The sequence below is a fragment of the Haliaeetus albicilla genome, chromosome 21 (genome assembly GCF_947461875.1).
Source record: "Haliaeetus albicilla chromosome 21, bHalAlb1.1, whole genome shotgun sequence".
NCBI lineage: Eukaryota > Metazoa > Chordata > Aves > Accipitriformes > Accipitridae > Haliaeetus > Haliaeetus albicilla.
In genome coordinates this window covers 25,098,811-25,125,265 of record NC_091503.1, presented here as the reverse complement: position 1 = coordinate 25,125,265, position 26,455 = coordinate 25,098,811, and the positions used below count along the sequence as shown (strand labels likewise).

The 26,455-nt window shown below is 36.3% G+C and overlaps 1 protein-coding gene across 2 annotated transcripts in view; it reads left to right on the top strand.

The window, feature by feature from the left end:
* The window catches only part of RECK (reversion inducing cysteine rich protein with kazal motifs), a 62,113-nt gene that overhangs the window by 32,994 nt on the left and 2,664 nt on the right, over positions 1 to 26,455 (top strand). For both annotated transcript variants that reach the window (XM_069809267.1, XM_069809268.1), the window contains exons 7-20: positions 1,327 to 1,360; positions 2,259 to 2,456; positions 2,846 to 3,113; positions 4,529 to 4,708; positions 5,688 to 5,900; positions 6,655 to 6,791; positions 9,050 to 9,190; positions 11,762 to 11,950; positions 17,004 to 17,126; positions 17,657 to 17,828; positions 19,854 to 20,046; positions 22,249 to 22,459; positions 23,798 to 23,871; positions 25,540 to 25,695. In XM_069809267.1, coding sequence (XP_069665368.1) covers positions 1,327 to 1,360; positions 2,259 to 2,456; positions 2,846 to 3,113; positions 4,529 to 4,708; positions 5,688 to 5,900; positions 6,655 to 6,791; positions 9,050 to 9,190; positions 11,762 to 11,950; positions 17,004 to 17,126; positions 17,657 to 17,828; positions 19,854 to 20,046; positions 22,249 to 22,459; positions 23,798 to 23,871; positions 25,540 to 25,695 — 2,289 coding nt within the window. The remainder of the gene's footprint in view (positions 1 to 1,326; positions 1,361 to 2,258; positions 2,457 to 2,845; positions 3,114 to 4,528; positions 4,709 to 5,687; positions 5,901 to 6,654; positions 6,792 to 9,049; positions 9,191 to 11,761; positions 11,951 to 17,003; positions 17,127 to 17,656; positions 17,829 to 19,853; positions 20,047 to 22,248; positions 22,460 to 23,797; positions 23,872 to 25,539; positions 25,696 to 26,455) is intronic.

Sequence of the window (26,455 nt, the reverse complement as noted above, 5' to 3'; positions counted from 1 at the left end):
GGTTCAAATTTCTTTTTCACAATCATACAATTTTAAAGTCTTTGATAATTGGCAGCTACATTTCGGAATTTCAACCTCATGACGGAGTTCTGGACAGCTTATGTGCGGTATCTGGGGTTTTTTTAAGAAGAAATACGCTTTTTTAGTGTGGGGAAGACTGTGGTGGTTTTGGGCAAGAGTGCAGTAGTCTTGAGGGAGGGGATTCTGCCCCTCTGCTCCGATCGGGTGAGACCCACCTGCAGTACTGCGTCCAGATCTGGGGTCCTCAGCACAGGAGAGACGTGGACCTGTTGGAGCGGGTCCAGAGGGGGGCCACAAAAACGATCAGAGGGATGGAACACCTCTCCTATGAGGAGAAGATGAGAGTTGGGGTTGTTCAGCCTGGAGAAGAGAAGGTTCCGAGAAGACCTTATTGTGGCCTTTCAGTAAAGGGGGCCTGTAAGAAAGATGGGGACAAACTTTTTAGCAGGGCCTGTAGCAATAGGACAAGGGGTAATGGTTTTAAACTAAAAGAAAGGAGATTCAGACTAGATATAAGGAAGAATTTTTTTACGCTGAGGGTGGTGAACCACTGGCACAGGTTGCCCAGAGAGGTGGTCGATGCCCCATCGCTGGAAACATTCCAGGTCAGGTTGGACGGGGCTCTGAGCAACCTGATCCAGTTGTGGATGTCCCTGCTCATGGCAGGGGGGTTGGACTAGGTGACCTTTAAAGGTCCCTTCCAACCCCAAATATTCTACGATTCTGTGATCGCTCTGTGGATTGCTCCTCTGAAACAAAAAAACAGGGTGTATGTGTTTTCCTTCTTCTGTTATTTAACATGTTGTATATCCCGCAACTTTACCTTTTGGTTGCAGTTTGAGGGAGTCGGTGGCATGCTTTAGCTTTTGAGGTATATTGTTGATTTAGTTTATTGAGATTTTATATTTGCATGTGTGCATCTGTTCAGAGTTTTGGGCTTTTTTGGGTTGGTTTTTTTCCACATAGAATCTTTAAAATTAGTGTCATTAAAAAAAAACAAAACAAAAACATTTGGGGACACCCTATTATAGCATGCTGTTTCTAAATTAGTCCAGGGAAGTCTTCCTATTTACTTGCTTGAATATTTAACTATTTTATTACGAGTGCACACAGAGCTAAGGTGACCCCTGATCTTTTAATTTCCTACTTTCAGTGGTTTTGTATAATGTCTTTGTTTTAATCCATTCTAATTGGAACAAATAATAACAAAGTTAGATTTATTAGCTCATTATAAGAAATGACTGGACACTTAAATAAATATTTGAACTTTTCCGGCTTGTAACGCTATTTTTGTTTTGATTTCAGAATGCTCTCTTTAGTTGTATTAACAGAAATGAAAGTAAGTATGTAATGAATAGTTTGTCTTTTTTGTTTTTCTTTTATATTGTGCTATCCTTTTTTCTCTAAAACGTAGGAAATTCTGTGGGTGTACATATACACAGATCATATGGATTCAGTTCCATAGAAGGGCAAACCACATGCATAAATTGTCTTGGTCAAGGGATAAGGGGATTGGGCTGTTCATATAATTTGTATCAGTTCTTAATTTGTGTATCTGTGTTTGTTTTTTCTGTCCTGTTTTGATTATTGCTTAGAAGCTCATTTATTTCCTTCTGCTTTGTTCATTTAATGAGTGTTAAGTAACAAAATTAAATGCATAGGTGAAATCTGGCACCATGCAAGTGTTTTGTTGTCTGATGTCTGTCTATATATAGAATGAAATCAGTGTTTCAGAAGTAATTCTCGTAAAAGTAATTCTCAAGAACTGTATATTTAATAACATATAAAAAATGACTGAATCACAATACCATTATCTATTTTCTTGAATGAGTTTAGGATACTACTCTTTTATTTGTTTACTATTAATATTTGTCTAATAATTCAATTATAAGACAATTCTGGTTACCTTAAATAAGGACAGAATAGCTGAAGGTAAAATTCAGCTGGCTTGATGGTGTCTTGAACTTGAGTTCAAGATGGCTTTAGGGACTTTTTCTCCAGCCATACAAATAAATGTAATTTGGCTCATTACAGATATTCCCAGTCATTCTGTAGACTGATTATTTTAATAGAGCATAGAAGAATTTCTTTTTTCTCTTTTTTCCTTTTTTTTTTTTTTTTTTTTACAGTAATACCTTGAGCATCATTGAGTGTGGTACAGACATGCTCATTTCTTCATTTATCTGTGTAGGAACCCATAGATTTTCTGTTGTTTGTGTGTGTGTTTGTTTCCCCAGTGGGGTCAGTCTGTTGCAGTTATGCAGGTCATCATACAAACTGTCGGGAATATTGTCAAGCAATTTTTCGGACAGACTCTTCTCCTGGTCCTTCACAAATTAAAGCAGTTGAAAATTACTGTGCATCTATTAGCCCTCAGCTAATACACTGTGTGAACAACTATACACAGTCATATCCAATGAGAAATCCTACAGATAGTAAGTATAAAAAAATCTTTCTTTACTGAAAGTTATAAAAAATACTGAAAACAGTTGAGGATTGTATGCACTTTTTATGTAAAATGTGTTATTGTATAAGTCTATTGTCTAAATTGTATTAATGTATTTCTATAGTATAATTGTAATTATATGAATTTATATAATGATAAGTTTTGTTTGTAGGTGTGTTATTGATATTTTTTTTTTTAATGCTACATATTGGTGTTGGTTTTTTTCCAGAGTTGATTCTGTTTGCATTTAAAAGAAGCAATGTTATTTGAAATTATTGGTGGGGGGAAGCCTTCTAATAGCACTCTGAGGGCTATTATGTTGTGCATCTTGGTGGTTCTTGTATGCTTGATCACTAACTATCTTTAATTTTTTGACAGGTTTGTATTGCTGTGATAGAGCAGAAGACTATGCGTGTCAGACTGCTTGTAAAAGAATTCTAATGTCAATGAAAACAGAGCTTGAAATTGTTGATGGACTTATAGAAGGCTGTAAAACAATGCCTCTCCCTCAGGATCCACTTTGGCAATGTTTTCTGGAGAGTTCAAGATCTGTTCACCCAGGAGTCACTGTGCACCCTCCACCTTCAACAGGCCTTGATGGAGCTAAGCTCCATTGCTGTTCTAAAGCAAATTCTTCCACGTGTAGGTCAGTATCTCTCTACCCTCATTTCCAATTGTGAAAATATTTCAGAATTTGTCTCATATCAGGGTTTTGCCCGAATCTTGCTATGTACATCAAGTAAAGAGTTCTGTGAATTCTTAGAAAAAATACAGGTTTAGGTAATCAGATGGGTGTCACATTCTGTCCAATACTTACTTTGTATCTCAAGAAATACTATTCTATAAGAGGAATCACACTTTTCTCATATTTAGCACTGGGTCATTATAGCAGACACACTAAGTTACTGAAACCTATACCTTACTTGTGATCATAATAGCCAATATTGCAACAAGATGAAGAGGCCTTAACCAGATGCTAAAGAGAGATGAGGGGACAATGAACTGCACAAACTCCTAAGTAGTTTGTTGCTGCATGTTTAAACCTTAGCAGTATTCTTTACTAGATGCTATTCAGATTTTTGTCAATGAAAAATAACTTAGATTATTTAATAATTAAGTAACGGAACTAACTATTCCGACATTTAAGAAAAAAAAAGGGGTTTCAGCAAATAGTTGCATGCTTGCAAATAAGCGTAACTGGAGCATTTTTAGAGTGGTTTCCTGTCCACTTTAAAAATAGATCGTTATTGCATTTTAAATGCATCAACATGTCAAAATAAGTTGCAAACATTGATTTTTGAGCTGTTGCTTCCTTTGATATCAAAGTTTCCAGTAACAAAACAACAGATCCTGAATGCAGCAGGATCTTACAATGAGTTTAGCAGTAGAGCCCTGGAGTTATGTTATTTCTTAGAACGTTGTACCATAAGGCAGTTGATGCAATATTTTTTTAGTTGCTTGCTTTGACAATAAGTTCTAAAAATTGATCATTCTCTCACATTTTCAATATGCAGTAGACTGTAATAGTACAGTGAAGTTCCATACCTGCAGTTGGGATGGGAACAGTTGTATTTCATAGGATGTTGCTGGGAACAAAGTGGCTTAGGTATTGCTGACACCAGGAAACATCCCAAACACAAGCAATAAATGGTTCACCTGTTTCAAACATCAGGGCAAAAGAAGAAATGTATTTTGCTTGCCAATCATTTCTGCAGGAGGAGAAGGTGTGATATGAAGTTGGAGGATGGGATTGCAAGTTGTTCATTATCATGTCAACCTGGATTTATTACAAGTAAAATTAGCTGGGATAGTTCTCACTTCAGAGTCATTAGTTCAGATTTCCAGCTATTACATTTTTATTGGATATTGCAGCTTTATATTCTGAAGTCTTTCAGTCTTACTAGCTTAAAGATTTGCTAGCATTCTTAAGCAAAACTGGAAAACTTAGAAAACAGTGAAGTGGCTGTTGTGATCAGCAAAGAAATGATAGGCTCTGCTATATCTGAACAACTGCTGTTGTTTTAATTTTATTTTCTTTGTCTATATTTTTTTTTTTTCCAGAGAGCTCTGCACTAAACTTTATAGCACAAGCTGGGGCAATTCACAGAGCTGGCAAGAATTTGATCGCTTTTGTGAGTATAATGCAGTTGAAGTTTCCATGTTGACCTGTTTAGCAGATGTACGAGAACCTTGTCAGCTGGGCTGTAGAAATCTTACTTACTGCACTAATTTTAATAACAGGTAGGAGAGAGACACTGAATATTTTCTAAAGGAATTCCTGTGCTTTGACTGAAAAAATAAAATAAAATGTTTTTCAGGCTTATTTTGAGATTGTATGTAGCTGTCTTTCTGCAAATATTTTTTTAGATAATTTAAAAATAAGTAGTTTTTCTTTAGAATAAACTTTTGGAAATGTATTTAACAACAAGCATAACAAAACTTACAAGAATAAAAGCTAACCCATGAACTTGTAAAATGTCATTCATGTATTAGCAGCATAGTCCCCTGTCTTACTGTATAGGCAAGTAAGCCATGATTACTGGAATGTTGTGTATTATAAACAAGGTAAAAATGCTTGTTAAATTTACATGTTACTCTTTTTCAAAATTCCTTTTCTTTCAGAGATTCCTGTGGTTTTATACTCTATAGGGCAAAATGCATGATTTAAAAGTGGTGTCTGAATTAGTAATTGCAAGGTTACAAATTAAATAGTTTGAGTTTCAAAAAAAAAATTTAAAATTTTGTTAGCTATTAGAGATCTCTGGCTTTTCTTTGAAATAGTATACAGTGGCATGAGTGTTATGAGTGGTAGAATCACATATGTGATAGATGCAGCCTGAGCAAATATAAATGATAAATCAACTTGCATTAGTGATTCACCAGGAAACATTCACACAGATATTTAGGATATCTATGATTCTTGCTTTTAAGTCAACTTTCTTCAGGTGATTTAGGTGATTCAGAAAAATTTAGGTGATATTTGATCTAAGAGGTAGAGGTGAGAAGGGAGTTTCAGCTTTGAGTCTTAAAGAGTTTATTTTCCTTAAAGACAGAATTCAAATTGATTTTTACCTGGCTTATCTGTGGACGGGATTAATTTCTTTTATACCAAAAAAAGCAAGCCATATCAAGGTTGTAGAATTCATATGGTGAAAGGTAAAATGTGTGGTGTTTTTTTTTTTTCTTGTATACATGCCATAGCTTAACTTCTTCTTTTAAGACCAACAGAACTCTTTAGGAGCTGCAATACTCAGTCAGACCAGGGAGCCATGAATGACATGAAGCTATGGGAAAAAGGGAGTATTAAGATGCCCTTTATAAATATTCCCGTTCTTGATATTAAAAAATGCCAACCAGAAATGTGGAAGGCAATTGCCTGCTCACTGCAGATTAAACCTTGCCACAGCAAATCGAGAGGAAGTATTATCTGCAAGTAAGTACTGTGGGGGAAAAAAACAGTTTAGAGGTTCTGCTAAGGATTTTAATGAGAATGAAAAAGCTGCTGTAGGACTGTTTGACTTACGTTAGGAAGACATGGCAAGGCAAACACGGAAAGAATATGAGCTTGCATAGTTGCCATTGCTTGAATCTCCATCACTGTGAATGGAAGATGCCTGCCTGTTAATGAGATGGATGCATATGCTTCTATTGTAAAGTTGATTTATTGTTGGGGTTTTTGGCTCTCTGTGGTGTCTATAAAACCTTTCCTCTTTATTGGTTTTGGGACCTGCTGGTGATTTTCAGCTGACAGAAAGGTCTGAAAAAAATGAAGGTTTTTTTTTTAAAAAAAATTTTTTTGAAAGTAGGTGATTGGGTAGAAAAGAGACCAGTTAATAGTACAGGTAGTGAGGTAGAGTTCAACCCATATTAGTCATTAGTAAATCAAGGAAGTGCTTGGTCTTGAAAGATACGTGCATATGATGCCATAGAAAATAAAGATCACCAAGCCCAAAGTAGAGGAAGAGTAGTGCAAGCAATAGTTCCTGTCTTTGTGTCACAAATTTGTTCCTCCCCCTGTATGTAAAATGTAGCATATACATACATATATAAAAACACTCTGTTGTGACACAGAAGGGGAAAGTTGTGGATTTGGGGAAGGGAAGATTGTGGAAGGAAATCTTTTTTGAACAAGACTGTTTTTTCTTCAAGTACTGTTCATGAAGTTCTGCTTCTTTCTTTATCTGAAGATCAGATTGTGTGGAAATACTGAAGAAATGTGGAGATCATAATAAATTCCCTGAAGGCCACTCAGCTGAGAGTATTTGTGAGCTCTTATCTCCAACAGATGACTTGGAGAACTGTATCCCCTTGGATACATACCTGAGTAAGTATCAACATACCTATGCAACAAAATTAGAAACCAAGATACTTTGCTTATCATTACTTTTAATAATTTTTGTTATTTCTTTTAAAGAAAATTGTATTGAATTTGAGACCTTTTATTTAGCGTATTAGAGAAAATGGGATTTTTTCAAATTGCCATAGCTCATTTGGTTTATTCCTTCTTGTATTGGGTGTATGTGGCAAGGTTGTTTTCGTAGCAGTGGAGGCCGCAGGGGCTGGGGCTGTGTGGGAAGATGTCAGGGACTGCACTGTCACACACAGCCAATTCGCCAATGGGCCCACTATAGGCCAAAGCAGAGCCACTTCACAAAGTTTGTGGTGCCTCTGTGAAAACATTTAAGAAAGGGCAAAAAGTGCCAGACAGGTGGAGGAGAAGGGAACAGAAGAGTGAGAAACAACAGAGGTAGCACTGAGGTCAGAGGAGCAGGAGGAGAGGAGCTGCTCTGTGGCAGAGCAGATACCGAGAAGGCAGCCTGGGGAGGACACCATGCCACGGCAGGTGGGTATATCCTGAAAGAAGCTGCAGCCCGTGGAGAGCCCGTGCTGGAGCAGAGGAAAGGTGTGAGAAGGAATGAGCGGCAGAGAGAAACGGCTGCGTACTGATCATGGTCACCATCATAGCCCCCTTCCCAATCCCTGCTGTGTCACTTGGGGCAGAGGCAGAGAAATCTGGAGTGAAGGAGGGAAGGGGAGCCTGGGAAAGGGCGGAAGAAAGGAGTCGCTTTAATGTTTGTCTTTTTGTTCCTATCACCTGAATCTGTAATTAGATGTTTATTTTAATTGGCAATAAATTTAGTTAACTTTCCCTAAGTCAAGTCAGTTTTGTCCGCAGTGGTAATTCTTACACAATCTCCTTGTCTTTATCTCAGCCCATGAACTTTTCTGTTCCTGTTCTGCCTGTTTTCTACCCCCATCCCTTTTGGGGTGGGGGGACTGGGTGGCAGTTTGGCTGTTAGCCAAGGCTAACCCACCACGCTTCTCTTTTGGGGACTTCCATATATTCAGTGCAAGTATGCTAACCTGTATCATCTAATAATCTGGCTTGTTGAATTTCAATGATTTTTACCTACTTGAAAATAGACTAGTTAATCTTACTTTAAGAAAACTCTGTTCTTCAAGAAGTCATCTCACATGCCAAAAAAGTACTATAATAATAAAACCACCAGCACTATTTATTTACAGGAAAAAAGCTGGATCATGCTTGGGAGGACTTATCTCAAATAAATGTCACTTGAACAATAGCATGATTTAGAGCACAACTTCTTGATGTATAAAATTACACTTTTCCCTGATGCATAAACTCTGTTCTTTAACTATGCAATTAGAATAACCAAAAACCAAACTAACTCTTGGGCCAATAGAACACGAGTTTAGTAGGTATAAGGAAGACTTAAGGTTTTGTGATTCTGTTTTCTTCTAGCAAGTCTTATCCCTCAGTGTGGAACACAATTGTATTAGTAAAATTTTGTTTTGGTTCTAGATTCCATTTAAATGCATTTTTTACATAATTTTCCAAATCTGTTCTACCCTATTACTACTTCCTGTTGCATATTTGTCTCTGTAGGATTTAGACCTTTTTAGCTTTATAGGATTTATCCATTTTAGACCTTCCAAATTAAATTTTGATATTTCTTTCTCAGAATCCCAGGAACTTTAAAAGTAGTAAAATTTTGGTTAGGAAGACCTGCAGCTGAACGCATGCCTCAGCAAAGACATTGTTCCCAGAGAGACAATGTATTGAACCTTTGGGTGGTTCTTTCCATTTAGCTGCTGCTTTTTCATGCTGTCTTCCCATTTCTTAATCTTATAACAGGAGAACAGTGAGTTAAAGGGAAAACAGAAACAAAAGTTTATCAATGATAGCAAACTTGGTTAAACATCGAGTGTACTTTAAACCTCCAAATTGCTTGTCACTGACTATGGGACTTCTCTTGATTAAAGTGGTGGTCACTGTCAATTTGTATTTTTGTCATACAGAGAAAATTATTGGAGAAACAAGACAGAGAAAATGTATTTTGCTTGTGAAGAATCATCTGGGTCATTATTTCCAGGATTGAGGACTAAACTCTTGAAATGAGCCAACTACCTTTTCATGTTGAGCTTCTACCAGTATAGTTAAAAAGTATTTCACAAAATTGTCAGAAATACAATTTTACTAAATATAAGTAATGCCGTGCTTTACTGAAATAAAATAAACCTCATTTAAATCAGTATAGATCCTATACATTCTGTTTTCAGGTCCAAGTTCTTTAGGTAACATTGTAGAAGATGTTACGCATCCATGTAATCCGAATCCATGTGCAGCTAATCAGTTATGTGAAGTAAATAGAAAAGGATGTCAATCTGGAGAACTGTGTCTTCCGTATTTGTGTGTGCCAGGTAAGCGGTTTTGGACTTCTGTTTACCCGAATTTTGCTGATAAACATTTGTTACTGAAATTTTGTTGAAAGTTTTAAAGTGAATTGCTGATATCCCAAAAGAACTATTATCACAATTATCTTGTGTTTTCAAAAGCTATAGTCTGCCTTCTAGCTCTTTTCATTTCTCAATGTGTTTCTATTTTTATTGTCCCCTGAAACATAATGTCTTACTAGAAGATATATTACTTGTTTTGCTTCAGAAGAAATATATGTCCATATATAGTCTCTAAGCAACCTGCCTGCTATTTAAAATTATAAGCATGCAATACTGCAAATACAGTGCAGCTCACCGCTTCTGCAGACACCATGACATGTATTGCCCCGTATTTCCTTACATGATTACCCATATCCACATTATTTTCCTTACTGGTGAAATAAATGGACATTATGTCTTGCCTTGAAATTAATGAAAATGAGGCTGTCAGTCTTGAGAGGACATTTTGAGAGCTCTGAGAATCTGATCAAATGCAAGGTGCCATGGGATGACATTTGCATTGGCAGCAATTCTGGTGTTATATTAAAGTCCAAGATGGTATCTTACATGGAATTGTTCCAAGTGCTTCTTCATAGGCCGGGTCAACTTCCCAGAATCTCTCCAGCAGCTCATGGGTAACTAGTTCTGGTCTGAGTAAATTAATACCCAGACTTTTTCTTAAGAGCTTCATTGTTGCTGCTTCAGTGGATTCAGAGTGCCCAGGTTTAGGGCTTGGGAAGGAAGGGAGGGACATGGCACATTACTGACAGCTCTGTGAGTTCACTGATGGGAGAAAAAGGCAGAACTGCAAGGCAGATTAGCTCTGAGTCCCTCCCAAATTTGTATGTAGACTTATAGTTTGGAGGAGAATGACACTGACTTTGGGAAACAACAAAAATATGAATAATGGATCTTGTGCTGCCTTGTCCTTCCACGAGACCCACGGTACCACTTCTTGTTAAAGATGATGTCTGGGATGCAGCAGTACACACCTGACTGCATTTCTGCCACTCCTCCATGGATACTTTTAATGTAGGTGCACCTCTCTAGAAAGCCATTAGTGGTCATTTAGGAACTACTTTTCTAGAACATGGGTGTTGTCTTAACTTCTGCACCATGCATAGATGTGAGCTGACTGGGGAGAGAGCCTCTTGTAGATTGAGTTTCAGCTATCTAACTTTGAAATCACAGGCTTGGATGCTGTTGATAGCAAGGGTCAAGTCTACAAAAGGAGGTGGGCGACTGTACGATGTCCAACTTCTACAGCCCTTTCATTGTTCTACCTGAGACGCCAGTAGTGCTTGCCACCATTTTCCCCCTTCCTTTAAAGCAAAAAGTATCATTCAGTGGTGTTGAGGGATCACCTATGGTTCTTGAAGCAAAGAGGAAAGCTTGCCTTTGGTGATCGCTCAAATGCATGTGTTGAGACTGAGCGAGTGAGAGCAACACTGATTTTTAAACTGAATTGCATGAAGCAGCCTCCTCTCTAGAGGAAGTGATAGAGAACATTGCTGTAATGTCTTGCATCAGTTCCCTGACCCTCTTTTTGTTCTAGCAGTTCTGTGGCTGATCAGTTTTCTCCAGTGATTTTTAATTACAGAGAAGAAAACTGGGTTTTGCTTCACTCACTCATACATCTGCTATGCTTGTGCTCTTCTAGAAGTGAGGACAGACTTCAGTTCATTCTTTTTGTAAGCCTTAGGGACATTGTTTCAGTTATGTTTCTATGACCCTTACAAAATATTTTTCTTTTTCTGAAAAGCTGAGCATTATTACTATAGAGGTTGTATTGTCTTCACTTGCTGCAAAAGTCATTCAAAGTGATCTAAAAACAAGCTCATCCAGAGCTTTTGAAGAGGCAGTTTACCTCCTTTAAATGTTGGAAGGTGACTTCTATGTTTTAATTCAGTATTTTTAATTGGTTTTAAAGTTTCAGGAGATTTGTTGCAGTTTATCACTTCCAGGGTAATTTTAATCTACTATTTCTTTTATTACTTTTTCCTTACAATTTTTAAAACCTTTTTTCTTCTTTTCCATTCCTTTTTTTTTTAATCCAGTTTTCCTGCTTTTTCTCCCTTTCTCCACATCTACCTGTAAGAGTCCTTCAGTGTTCGCCTAAGAGTTACACGTGAGGAAGGAAGACACAATAAAGTACGCGAGGGAGGGAAAATGACTGGGCTTTGCTTGTGACACCCTTCAATTCAGATTCTGTATTGGAGAGGGTGAAGCGTATGTGGTATTTGTCATATCACATACGTTTCATACTACTACAGAACTGTGGAAAATGAAATTACTTGAGAATTTTTGGAATTACCAGTCTTTTTCTCTGAAGTGACACTTCTACAGGTACTTCAGAACATTGCCTCAAGCAAATTATCTTCTATTTCTGCTACTTGTTGCCTCTATGAAATGAGTGAATTTCTCTGAAGGGTGAGAGCAGGGCTGCTTTAGGAACACCTTAGCTTTTTCACAAGTCAAAGGGCAGTAGTTATTTTTGGTAGTGGCAGTTGACAAAGTATTTACTAAATATGAGCTAAAATTTCTCCTTGTATATAGGCTGCAAACTGGGAGAAGCCTCAGATTTTATTGTCCGTCAAGGTACACTTATTCAGGTTCCATCCTCAGCTGGTGATGTTGGTTGTTACAAGATTTGTACCTGTGGACACAGTGGATTGCTAGAAAACTGCATGGAAATGCGCTGTGTTGACCTCCAAAAATCATGCATTGTTGGAGGACAAAGAAAAAGTAAGTAGTAGAACAGTAATTTTATCTTTATACAGCACCTGCTTCTTAAGTAATGAATTTTGATGTACATATGAAGACCCAGAGGATCTGAATGCAGAGTTTATGAGAAAATACAAAAGTTAATGTTTGCATCCCTATATGTAATACTTGTTTCATTCTTACATTTGCTGGAGGGTTCCATTATTTAAATCAATACTGAACTGTGTCTGTCTCAGCCAGTGAAAGTCCTGTGTGAAGCGTGTTCTTAGTACACTATTTTTCAACCAAAAGGTCACTGACTTGCCTCACATCCCCTGTGTTTTATGGTGCTTGATAATGGGTAGCTTCCCTTCTGGTAGAAGAACTTAGTGGGAGCTCTGGGGATTGAGGACAGAAAAAGTTCTGAGAGGAGCCAGTAGGCAGCAGGGATAAAGCAACAACAGCAAACCAAATTGATCTCCTTTAAGCATGCCATAGTTCTGAGGTTTAAGCACAGTATAACTGACTATAAACTGCTGCCCACTTCCTGGATTCCAACTTTGCGGGTACTCTCAGTCTACTTTTAACAGCATTGGATATCCAGTGACCAACAGAGGTGTCTGGGGCAGAGTATGAGAAAAGGCAGAGAGGATTTAATCATACTTTCCATGAATATTCTCCCAGAATCTGTTCTGTGCTTCCGACCACAGACCCCTTGAGCAGGGGGTGGTTTCTTTACTAGTTCCAAACAGGTTTGGGTTTTTTGGTTTTGGTTTGGTTTTGTTGTTTGGGTTTTTTTCTTCTATGGATTTTAAATGTGTTAAAAAAAAAGTCAGAAACTTTTTTCATGAGCTATAACCTCTGGCAAGAAGTTCCACATGTTAAGATACATGTGCCTGGAAACCCTCCTTTTTTTTTTTTTTTTTTTTTTTGGTGGGGTTTGCAAGGGACTTCTTTTAATTTGAGCCTAGATAGTTTGCTTCATCTGGTTCCTCCTAGTTCATGAGATTCACCCTAATTCTTGTACTGAAAAAGCTGATGAATTATTGTTACCTATTTGCCTCCTCTTTCATACCTCTCTGATATTTCCCTCAGTTTTCTGGGTTTTTCTCCAAGCCAGTTCCTATTCTATTTAATAATTCCTTATATGAAAACAGCTGTATACTTTTGATCATATTTATTACCCTACTGTGTACCTTTTTCTAGTTCTTATATTTTCTTTTGAAATGGGAACTGGAACTTCATGCACCATTCACAATGCAAGTGCCCAATCAAGTGTATATAATAGCAAAATGATATTCTTTTCATAATTATGCTGAATGGGGGTTTTTTTGGCTACTAATTATTCTATTGAGGTCATGCTTTCACAGAGCAGTCTATTGTAACACCATGGTCCAGTTCTTAAGTGGAAATGGTCAGCTCATAGCTCATTGTGTGAATTGTAGAGAATTACTTTATGTTCAGTACAATGAATTTCCTCTGATATATCCTTTCGTAGATGCTGAGTGTGATGAGGTTTTTCTTGCTGTTCTTCATTATTTGGTCCTTTGTACCTTAATGTTATTGATATACTTTGTCATGTAAATACTTGCAGTTTTTTGGATTACATAAAAATATGTTGAACAGAACAGCCACTGCATAGATCATGGAGACTCCTCAGGTGACCTCCCTTCATTGTACATTATTCTGTTTCACAGTTATTTATCCATGTGAGCACCTTTTTTTTTTTCCTATATCTACTTTTTTCTTGAAAGCCTGTGTTAAAGAGCTATTATATGTCTGTTGGGTATTAAAGTGTATCAACCTGATTTTCTGTTGTCGACATGCTTATCAACTCCTTCAGGTAATCCTAAAAGATTTGTTTTCTGACTTGCACAAAAACTGATATTCCTTCCCCCAATGTATGATATTTAGGTATGTGTCCACTGATGCAAACTTTTATACTTTTACCACATTTATGTTGCACAAACTTAAGTTTACCTATCTTTATCATCCACAGAACCAACCTTTAAAAAAAAAAAAAGTATTATAGCCACTTGCATTGGTATTTTAACAATAAAGGAATGCTAATTTTCTCTTTCTTGGCTTAGATTTAAATTATTAATTTTCTAAAACAACTTTACTGTTACTTCAGAGATTAAATTAGCATGGGTAACAGGTGTTAATTGGGTTCTACCTAATCTGACAGTCAGAGTAGTTGAAAGAGACGTGACAAATGATGCTTCTTAAAAGATGATATTGATTTATTTTCAGATTTATTCATTGCTTGAGAGCTTTAAAGGTATATTTTTGTCATGCAAACAGGCACCATGCTCTTTGAAAAAGAAAAGAAAGGAAAAAGCTACTACTAAGATAGGGGAAAATCTTCCAAAATGTCTTGAATATAAAATGGAGTCTGTGCTGAGCTGTAAACTGTCTGAAGCTGATGTCTTTGAATCAGTCGGCAAGCAAGAGATATTCTGCTAGTAAACAGTTACAGATTTCATCACTGGACATTGTTTAGTGTCTGTAAATCAGCCCTTTTAAAATATTGTCAGACTGAAGTCCAAGCATAACTAAAGCAAGTCAAAGATACCTGATAAGTCCAAAATAAGAGTCACTTTTTTTACCATGTAATAAAAACTATTTTCACATTAAGTAAATCTTAAGAAGCAAGGCACTTGTTGTAGTTACATTTGTCACAAACATAATTTTCTGATTGTATCCAAACCCTGAAATCATGAAAGAGTAGCTAATTGGGATATTTCTTTCTCTTAAAAGATACCAAGCAGAGCTAAATAATCAATCGTACAATTATTTTCATCACTCGGGAAAGTCTGCCTGCAATGTTCCATGCTTTTGCAGCTTGTAATGGTTTGGTTTGGGGTTTTTTTTTTTGGTTCATCCAAAGAGGATAAAAGTCAGCCAAACATAATTAAAATTTTTTTTTTTAATTGCCAAATTGGTACTATTTGTTCATGCAGGCAGAACACTGAAAACATCTTAACCTTAATGGTATATTTGATGGGCAGTTACAGAAAGTTTCTGATGAAAGTAGATGCTTTTAAAATGCAGTCATTAGCAAATATATTATTTAAATGGTGACTGAAACTTTTTATGGACCATTCTGTCCAAAGAAACCTGTACTTTTTCAGATTATTGGTGAAAGTAATCACAAAAATTTCTGAAGCTGTATTTGCGTTTTGTTTGCACAGTGTACAGCTGTCACTTGTGGTAACTAACAACAATATATGTACCTGGCAGGTATTCAGTAAGTGTAGTCCTTTAAAAAAAAAAAAAAAAAACCACCATAAAACCGAAACCAGACAGCTTCCTCTCTTTTGCCATAATTACTCATTAAATGTGTGTGGTGATTAAGACTCTAGGTATTATATAATGAAAGATAGAAAGTACTACATTCCAAATTCATTAGATGATGTATTGAAAACAAATAATTAAAAATTTATGGTCACCATATGGACTTTTTGTAGTGACTATATTTAATTGGTTTATATGTTGGTTGCAAACAGCCAGGGTTTAGTCATAAAATCAGAACTGTGGTTTTTAAAACCACTCTCTATAAACCAAACAACCCTGAATGCTTTATCAAACGCTGGGGGTTTTGTGTTGTGAATTGACTCCAGTTAATGAAATGACTGCTGATGAAGAGGACAGTTTGCTGTGTGCACATTTTGATAGTGAAAGCCAATCGTCTTGCCAAGTTTTTGAGTGGACCCTAAGTCGGTTACTATTTACTCTGAAGAATCACCTAAGAGATCTTGTGTTTGGCATTACCTTCAAACCTTGGAAACTTTTCTTCTTCCCTGCTGACAAATTCCTTCTTCCTTGAGTAGTACTGCAGTTAAAACAGAGCTTTTTGTGCTACGGAGGCTTTCTCTCCCATCCCCTCTTGTTCTGCCATCATTTGGCTAGGAGTGCCTCTTCCAAACTGCTCAAATGCTGAGGATTTTCCTTGTGCCCCTGTAATATTTTTCAAAAATTCTAATCCTTAATTTCAACCCTTTGAAAAGAGATTAGAGAGAATTGCCTTATGTCATAAGGCACAGTTACCCTTATGTGAGGAGCTGTGTATTTGTTGGTAGTCTTTAATAACCAATTTGGTATGGATAGATTGGCTGTCACCAACATGAATTGATTTGACATAAAACATACAACACAGTGAAAGGCAGTCATATGGACAGTTCACAAAACCAAACTGAAATTGCTAAACTGAAGAAAAATTCCCGCAGTTTGCAGTTTGGTTCTTAGATTCAGGTGTGAAAAAGTTACTGACTTATAAAATGCAAAAATTAGGCAGGTTGCTCCATCCTTAAAAAGCTGCTGTGATGGTGTCAGTTGTATTACTAAGGGCTCCTTTCTGAAAACCAGTGGGTGAACATAGACCCCTGTATTTGTGTGTGTCTTATGCTGAATCTAGATCTGGGTTTCTGTTCAGCTTTGCTACAAGCTTCTTGTTCCCTGCTTTGGACAAAGCCGCATTGTAACTTGTACTGCTTGTTGAGGCTGAAATTATGACTATAATGGATGTTGCAAAACAATAGACTGGAGTGAAGCATTGGCACTTTTTCCCTCTTGAGAAAAAGCACACACAAAGGAATGAAATGAGCACTGCAGAGGAGTTTTGCATTATGTATGAGGCTGAAAGTTTAGCAGTCTTACATAAAATTAATTCAGGAGGAGAATGTGTCTATACAAAAGCTTTACGCTTGAAAAAATATCGAGCTTGCTAGCCAGAATTTATCTATCACTTCTTCAGTTTTCTGAGTGTATTTCTTTTTGCAGCTTTAAATTGTTCTTGGGGGGGGGAAGGAAGAAAAAAGAAAACTTAACTTATACAGGCTTTGAAAGGATAAAGTGCTTGCTTCCTTGTTTAACTAAATAATCAAAACCACATGTGAACAGACTTTAAATGAATAAAGTAAAACCTGAGATCTAAAAAAAGATAGAAATTTCAGTGGGAAAATAAGCTGAATAAGGGGAATTACAGGAACAATTAATAATGAAAATGTAGTGTCTATGTAATACATGTGAGTATATAGTCTGCTGGTATATTTGCATTAATTGTATCCATTTACCTAATTTCTTTTATTTTAAGGCCATGGAACATCCTTCAATATAGATTGTAATGTCTGTTCATGTTTTGCTGGAAACTTGATATGTTCTACGCGTCAGTGTCTAACCGAGCATAGTTCAGAAGATGAACGTCGGAAGTTTACAGGTAACTTTCTGAACTATGGAAACCATAAGCTTCATATTCTTAGAGCAAGGATTATCTTCTAAATTCTTTCTACAGTATTAATGCACAATACCTGATAATTTGTTATTAATATGTTCCTTTAACTATTCATTTTTCTCATGTCCAATCTGCACTTCAGAAAAAACACACACCTTAAAAGAAAAAAAAAAAAAACCACCACATGGTACTAAAACCTCAGGTGATATGTAAAGATGGGTAGAGACAGGGTAATGCCACTGAGGACAAGAGATAAAGAGTTTGGGGAAAAAAATGGAGAAAGTTGAGTAGAATTAGCCAGGAGGCAGGGCACAAACTTCCCTTCCTACTACTTCTAAGTGTGTATGTGCTACGGCATTGCTAAATTACAGGAGGGAGGAAGTGGCTGAAGATATGGCACTTCTTTGCATTTACTGGAAGGCAAAGATATCTTAGTGACCCCTTGTGTATCTTCTGTCATAGGAAATAAGTGTGCACCAAATTCCTGTTTTGTGTGTTGCTTTTTGCTTTTACAGGTTTACCATGTAACTGTGTAGATCAGTTTGTACCAGTATGCGGTCAAAATGGACGCACGTATCCAAGTGCATGTATAGCTCGTTGTGTTGGGCTCCAGGACAATCAATTTGAATTTGGATCATGTATTTCCAAGGATCCTTGTAACCCTAACCCGTGTAATAAAAATCAGAGGTAAAAGCAGAATATGTTTTTAAGCTTTTCTTTGGCATCTTCTACTTGTAAAGCAGATTTATTTTTTCTTTGGATGTCTTGTATATTGTAGTAACATTCTACTTTTGGGATACTCCAATAAAAATAACTGTTTGAAGTAGCTACTTTTTATTTATCATAGTTAGTAATGGACTGTAATAACTGCCAGTTCTTTGTTCTGTTTACGTAGTGCTATATTGTTTAAATTCATTATGTGGATCTCAGTTTTAGCAGTAAAAGGGTATTTATGTATACTTTCAAAAGTGAGAGAATCACCTTTTGTTGAAATGGCTATAAGTTTCATTTTACTACTTTGTTTCACACCTTCTAGTAGTTTAAAAAAAACCCACACCTGTATTCAAGACTTGGAGTCAGTCTTGCTTATTCAGTCAATAATCTGTGCTTTTTATCTCTAAAATAGGAAAATATTGATCACTCTGGAACACATGAGTTAATTAGCTTGATATCTTGTGAAAACTATGTCTCTACAATCTCTGTTTTTTCAATGTTGGAAAAAGCAAAATCTGTATAGACAAACATATTAAAACAAAAATATGCTCTGTACTAGTGTCAGGAGAAAAGAAAATCTGACCTTTCTTACAGAAATCAAGGTCTGTAGCTCATAATATTGGCCCCTGTCTTCAGTTTTCTCAGTGTTGTGCAATACTGCAGTCTCCTTTGAATTTGTACATTTTTCTGTTTTGAAAGAAAGCCACCATAAGAAGTTGTGTAATACTGTGCTTTCATGAAAACCGATTATAGCAATTTTGGGTTTTATCTTTTTCAGCACTTTAAATGCTTTGATGCTAGAATAGCCATTATGGCATTGAAAATTGGAATTTCAAAGCTGCATTGTGGATGTACACTTCTTACATCTTATATTTTTAATTTGGGAAGTATAGAGAGGTTTTTCAGTTTTACAGAATAACCATTATGCTTAGAACCTCAACTTGTAGTTTCAGTAAAGGACTGTACACAATACAGTTTTCTGGGTCAGTTTGATAATGTAGCGTAAACTAAACATGCTCATTTTAAAACATCTCTGAAGCACTTAGTATCTAATTAAGATCTTGCATTCCACTGTAAAGTGTTTAAATCTCAGAATTTCCGAGTCTTCCCTAATATAGAAGGAAAATGTGGACAGCAGCACTCAGAATAAGGACATATTGTACACAATCCAGTGGTAGCATTGTTGTCATTTATAGAAAGAGGAGATTAACAAAGCCATTTGACCTTTCATCAGTCTATTCATGAAACTCTATTGGCTGGCATTTCTCTAGCGGAGGGATGTCTTGCAGGGCGTATGGCAAATGTTTTGCAGATAAGACCATGGAAGGTACATATTTAACATAAAGGGGAAAGAATTTCTGCTGTTTATTGCTCTTTACTTATCTGTGAAAGCTTGAGAGGGATGACATGCCAAAAAAGGAAATTGTGTTACTACTAGATTTTTCCATTTGTTTGTAGTCATCCCCAAGATTGGATGTGATAGAATATCCTGAACCTACAAAGCTAGATATTTGTAACTGAAACCATATAATCTTGTACGTCTTGTTTTCACTACCTTCTCAAGGAAGGGTGAGGCTAGACCTCTGCAGTATAATCTTTTTCTCTTGCAGTTCACTGTTTTCATGTTTTCCCTAGTTTTCCTTAAATTTGCATTTACAAAATGAAGCTTGGCAGTAGGTAAGAAGTTTATGGAAGCCTTTTTTGAAAATCCATTGAAAAATACTTGGTAAAAGATAAATTTTAGTGGAAACTGAAACTGTACTTGTGTTCACATACATTGACTGAACATGGTGTGAGGCAGTTCCAGGTTTGTGATGAGACCTGAAATTGGTTATTCAGAATATTTTATCACTTGTATATCCTGCAGCTTTGCTGAACCATAGTTAGCTACAAAGCACTGGAGAAGATTTCACTGAAAATACTTTCCCTGAATATTTTGAGACTTAAAAAAAAAAAAAATCCTATGACATGATATGAAATTATTATTACTTTATGCAGGTGCATACCAAAGAAACAAGTTTGCTTGACTAGTTTTGGAAAGTTCGAATGTAGCCAGCATGAATGTGTGCCAAGGCAGTTCAACTGTGACCAGACGCGGGATCCTGTTTGTGACACAGACAATGTGGAATACAGTAACCTGTGTACTTTGTACCAAAAAGGAAAAAGTTTAGCATACCGAGGACCCTGCCAGGTAGGAAGTGGTTCTAGCATTAAATATCAAATCATCTTTGTTCTTTAATGTTCAACTTTGCAATATTCTGGGTTTTTGCAATATTATGGTTTTTATAGCTTACAAAATGTTTTCATTGACAGTAATCCTTTAAAAGCGTAATTTAACTAGTATAAAAAATACTCTCACAAAATGATATTCAGAATTTTGTCAAGTGTTTCTCTGCTTTAGTTAACAGTTGTCTCAAAACCAATCAAAAGCTTTACTTATGCTTTCTTGGGGATAATGCTCTGATATTTATATTAAGTCTTCCTATATTTTTCACTATTAAAGCTTGCACTGAGGTGTGTTTGCAGTAATTAGTGCAGTTCCTTGGTTAGTCAAACACTGGTTTTTATCAATTTGAACTTGTTTTAAATAAAAATTAATGCCCGGTCATAGAAAGTCATTAGCATTTTGTGTGATAGTGCCCCAGGTTTACCAAGTTCATTGTTCAGGATCTATTTACACTTAAGTTTTGTTGGAGACTGGGCAATCTGTAGAATTTTCTTTAGTTAGTCTGGATTGGAGTAGTCTTCATACTAATCCCTAAGAAGGATTAAGATTAGGTTTAGTTCTTCCATCCCGCTGCTCCCTATAGTGTTTGTAGACAACCTATTTCTATCGCTTCACAAGAAAAGCCAGGAGCTACTCTTTTCAAAGTTGCTGGCTTTACCTTACCGTTGATAGACTGTTCATCTCCAGGTTTTTCTCAAATGATGAAGATTAATTTGAGACCTCTTTTTGGTCTCAACTGATGGATGTTCTTAGAAGTACAGAACATTTTTTCAGGGTTTTTCTGTATTATAAATGCTATTGCTCTTTTAACCCACTTAATTTCTGCCTTTCTGTCTTTATACCTTCTTTTTCTTGCCCTTTTTCAGCAACCTCGTTAAGTACAGATAATTCTTCTCATTGCACATCAGATATCTCATGAGATACTCAGAGAATGTTCAGCCCTTGAACAGTAAGAATCAAAGGAATATTGCATGGCTGGTTTTTTTTTCTCCAGCAGTTATATGTCTAGTTGTATCCATGTTCACGAAGTTTTTGACACTGGTAGCTTTAAATTTTCCTTCTCGCTTTTATAGGGAAGATGACTGCAAGATACGAAACCATTTGGGGTGCTCACATTTACTTGTCCTCTATGTGTGTTGTTGTTTGCTTAGGTGTGTAATGCAGAAACTGTAATTGTCTTGCTATTTAGGGGATATACAGTGATCATATAGCTGTGGTCACTTACTTGAAATACTAGTTAGTTTAATAAAATACTTACACCTTAGCAAGAAATTAGGGAATGAGTTGTGTCATTTCACAAGACTTCAGACACAAGTATTAGTCATACCTTGTCTGCAAAGAGTCAGCAATTCCATTTGCTTCTGTCCATGGTCAAAACCTTAAGTTTATTGGCATTTGACGTCTTGAGTGTGTTGGACTAATATACGTGCATAGGTGGGATAGGAAGAAACTACATGACAATTTTCTTTGATTTTTGTATGTGCTTGAATCAAGTGACACACTAGATATGATTTTCTGAGAGGAAAAAGGACATGATAAACATATTTTTACAGATGTAAAGGTCTCAACAATAAATATATTTTTGACAGAGTTGTCTAGTAGTGGGTTTTACTCTTTTGGAGTAAATGTGTTCATTTAACTTCCCAAATAATGTGTTAGAAGTACATGCACGCGCACTGAATTTTAAGAACACAAAACCACAGAGATGAATAAATCATTAATGTAATTGAAATGTTAATAAATACTACAATAGCAAATATTTATTTATAAAATAATTTTATTAATAAAATCATAGTTTGTTTATTACATAATAAAATTATAGTAATATTAAATTAATTAGCTTTAAGAAATAAGTTAATTTAAATGACATGGTCATTTTATTTAAGCATTAGCACAGAACAGAAATTGTTTCCCAAAACCCGTCTTATTGTATGTTTCTGATTCCAGCTTACATTTTTCTGTCATCTTCTTTAAGTACTTACTCTTTGCATTTATTACCCATTCATAAACTCTCAGGTTATTTACTCTAGATTTCCTACTTTTTTGAATGTTTGACAGTATTAGCAGCAAATTCCCATTTAACTTTGTTTTTCGTAATGTTAAAACTACTCTGAACTTTCTGTAGCACGAATAAATTGATCCTTGAAACATTTCTGTGTGTTTCAGCCATTTTGCAAATCAGTGGAACCTGTATGTGGACATAACGGAGAAACCTACAGCAGCGTCTGTGCTGCCTATTCCGACCGTGTGGCTGTTGACTATTATGGACACTGTCAGGCTGTAGGTGTTCTCTCAGACTATGGTTTTCATTCAGAATGTGCCTTCGTTAAGTGTCCCCAGCTTTCCACTACTGGCTGCAAACCAGTTATTGCACCAGGTATGTTAATTTGTTGGAGTTTACTGCAGGTAGGAGAGAGTCTCTCCAGGCTGTGTGTACAAATCGGTCTATATTTGGAACAAAAATTATGCTTTAAAACATTATATTCCATAATGTCTTTGAGCCTTCTAAGAGAAAGGATGAAGTAGAGATCTTTACTTAGGGCTAGAACAAGCCAGTATCAGGACTCGGCCAACTAATTCTGAAGTGGAAAGGCCTTGGCTTGAGGAGTCACGCTCCTTTGGTCTTTAGAAACTTGCAGCTGTCCCCATAGGACTGGTTTGGGAGAAAGGAATGAGGTCTGTGGTGTCTAGGGTAGAATGTCACTGGGAATCGGGTGACTAATTTTTCGGAAGTGGCAGCACAGATACCACACTGGAATGCCAAACTGTCGTCAGAGTTCCCAGAAGAACAAAGATGATATTTAATTAGAAGACAGAGTGAGATACCGTATGTATTTACAGTACTGTGAAAGAGGAAGACAGCAGGAATAGTTTTGCAGTTGTGCTGTTTTGAACTGTTTTTTTTATTGTTTTCACAAATCCTTGCTTTATGAAACAGTAACTAATCACAGGTAATACACAGAGCAAGGAAAGCTCAGTTTTTAAGAAGAAACAGTTTTGGTTTTCTCATTCACAGGTTTGAAAAAGGGTCTTTGTGCTTTGGTATTACATGTAATATTGTAGAAGTCACTCTGTGAATGTGAATTATATATAATAAGTTGGAGGGGGTGAATTAAATATACAGTCATGGGTGGAAAGTTGAAATACTAGCTCTGGTTTCCAAGATGGTGAGGAAAAACAGTAGAAGAAACATGACACGCCTCTGTGTTAAACACGAATCTGTCGGGCAAGTCCTTTCCCCCCCTTATATAAAGATTCTAAGCTCCAACATGGTATAACTGCATAAATTAATGTTTGTCATGTGCATAACTGCTTCTGTCACATCCTAGCTATTTCAGCTCTTGAAATTATTCATTTCTATAGTTGTATATGCATACATCCATACAAAATCTTGGCTTGTGGTACATAAAGTGCCTGTGGTTTTTAGCTTTCAGTAATGTATCATCTTGAAACAAATGAAAATTCATGTTGTTGCTTCATGTTGATAGTAGTAAATATGTGTTGAAAGGTGACTGCTTTTGCATTATAAATGTTTTCAACATTAAATGTTTCAATTTGATAGCAGAATTGCACAATTTCTAAGATTGTTTACTTTGCTTTGGTAGTTTTGCTATTTTCATTCTCAGTTAATGTTCAACTCTCTGCTTACTTGAAAGTGAAAAGACTATTTGCTTTTATTTCTGAGATTTTTTTATTATTATTATTATTCACATAGGAGCCTGCTGTCCATTATGTGCTGGAATGCTGAGAATCTTATATGACAAAGACAAGCTGGATACTTTTGCAAGGGTAAACAGCTTAATCATGCCTTATGTTAAATGGTACATGGAAGAGTCAAGTTACTGTATACTCTCTCCTGAAAAGTTAATGCATTATAAAACCAATTATTTTCAGTTTGTAGTGTGTTTTGGGTTTTTTTCTTTATACTGTTTATACTTTCCTCTATTTCTTAATATCAGGTGTAGAAATTGAATTACGATGCAAAGCAAAACAGAATTAGAGTAGGTACAAGGAAGCACATTCAGGTTTGCAGTTTAAATGACTTGTAATAGTAAAGACAAATGATATGGGATCTGCATCTATCTCATAGTAGTAATAAGTGTATATTTGTTATTTATGGCCTTTTTGCTAAGATTATTCTGGTAGCTCACTATTTCCTAATGTAGGTAACTTAGTTCTGACATTGTCTTATGTTTAAATTGGATTGTTTTACACTCTTTGTAGATAGACAACTATGTAGATAGTTGTCACTGATTTTGTTGCTCGTCAGCTAAAATGTTGGATTTTAATTTAATATCTCTGTAAGCTAGACACCAGCATCCTTCATTACTGCTCTTTGAAAACCTCCAGTGTAAGATGGATCTTCTCGTGTTGATTGTCTGTCACTGAACAAAACATACTAGGCCTAGACTCCCCATGTGGTGTATAAAAGGATTGCACTTTATTGACCCCTGCTTTTATGCTTCGGTGTATGAAACAGAGCAGAATGCTTGATTTTTGGCACAACATCACAACAAAATAGAGTAGTATGACAGTCATGCCTGGTGAAGCAAAACAATTCATGTTTGCATCTGCACATGATTTTCATTTTTTGAATATCAAGACGACAGAGAATTTCGCCAAAACAGTATAAAATTAAATTAACCTGTTTATATGTTTAGAAGGAGAGTTAATTAGCTATTATTGTAAAAACACAGGAAAATTTAGCTTGAACATGACCCGTGGAGATCGTCTAGTCCAACCCCCTCAACTCAACTCAAAGCAGGATTAACTCCAGTTAGATCAACTTGGCCAGCTGAGTTTTTAAAACCTGCAGGAGTGGAGGTTCATCAAGCTGAACACCGCTGGACTCTCTCCAGTTCATCAGTGTGGCCTGGGGAAGGGGGGCAGGGCGTAAATAAAGGGGGACGACGACTTCTGCTGGCTCTTCTTGCTGTTGCAGCCCTGTCATCACAAAGCCATAGCTCTTCATTTCTGGTGGCTCTTGGAACAGGTTCCGTGATAGTAAAGGAGTGCCAGCTGGTAGGGCTGCCGTGCCTCTTGTTTCCCAGCATGGGAGTACAAGCCACTGTAACAGATAACCATTGACATTATTTTTGAGGTTCATGATACATATATACATTAACCATGAAGGTGGACAACACCACATATCAAAACCGTGGTTAATTTAAAAAGTAAATAATTTTTTCCCCTTCTTCCTTTCACTTTTTTAATGGCTTTGGGGGGGGTTGGTTTGGGGTTGTTTTTTTTTTTTAAATCATAAAATCATTTTTTAGAATTATGTTTTAGAATGATAGAATCATTGAATTGTTTAGGTTTCTTTCTAGAGATTAGAATTGAGTAATTTAATGGCTGAAACAAATTTTCTGGCATGACATCAAGTTATTAAAACTGAAGAGGAGAAATGTAATTTTGCATAATACCACATCATCCACAAAGTTCTTTGTTTTCTTCCAGGTAACAAATAAAAAGCCTATAACAGTACTTGACATACTTGAGAAAATCCGCCTACATGTCTCAGTGCCACAGTGTGATGTGTTTGGATACTTGAGCATAGAATCCGAAATCGTGATTCTCATCATTCCTGTGGATCAGAACCCCAAACCATTGCAGGTAAACTATGGACTATGTATTATAGATAGTAAAAAGTGTCTCGAGACTCCTGCTTTTCTGGTAAGAGGCTTTTGAGTGTGGGTAATTAGAGGGGGGAGGTGAAGGAGGGCCAAGGATAGAGTAGTATGACTTTTGTTTTAAAATTAATAAATGCAGAACCCTCAAATTTCTATGGCTAAAATAACAGAAGATATAAACTGATGAAAATAAATAAGTTTACTGAATGACCTCTTAAATTAATTGTATATTAAATGCATACTAGCATATGAAATTGTACTCCTTTGACTCCAGTGTCAGGGTTAAAAGTAGATTGAAGTATATATGATAGTAGGCTGAAGCACATCGTACATATTGATATCATATTAATCCATTGCACGCATCTTGATGTTAAGCAGTAGTTCATACCAAAGAGGATCTGCTGAGACTTCTGAGACCATCCTGGTTTTGATATTCCTTTTTACCTTATGGTAAAAAGTGCTGGGAGATCCCAGTTAAAAAGGAAATCGTATTCCAATAAGCTGCCCAACTTGCTGTCTCATAGTTAGTTCATGCTAGCAAACAAGAACCTAATGCTCACAGTGCTAAACTCTAAAGGTAAACCAACAAATGCAGCTCAAAGTTCTTACAGTATTTTCTTAGGAGCAGTTCAGAGCAATAGAAGTAAGGCTTTGGCTATGTATTGCATTATTATTGTCTTGGAGCTGTTGCTTCATTTTTACTTTCTGCTTGTTAACCTTTGCAAGACCAGTGAGGGCGTCGT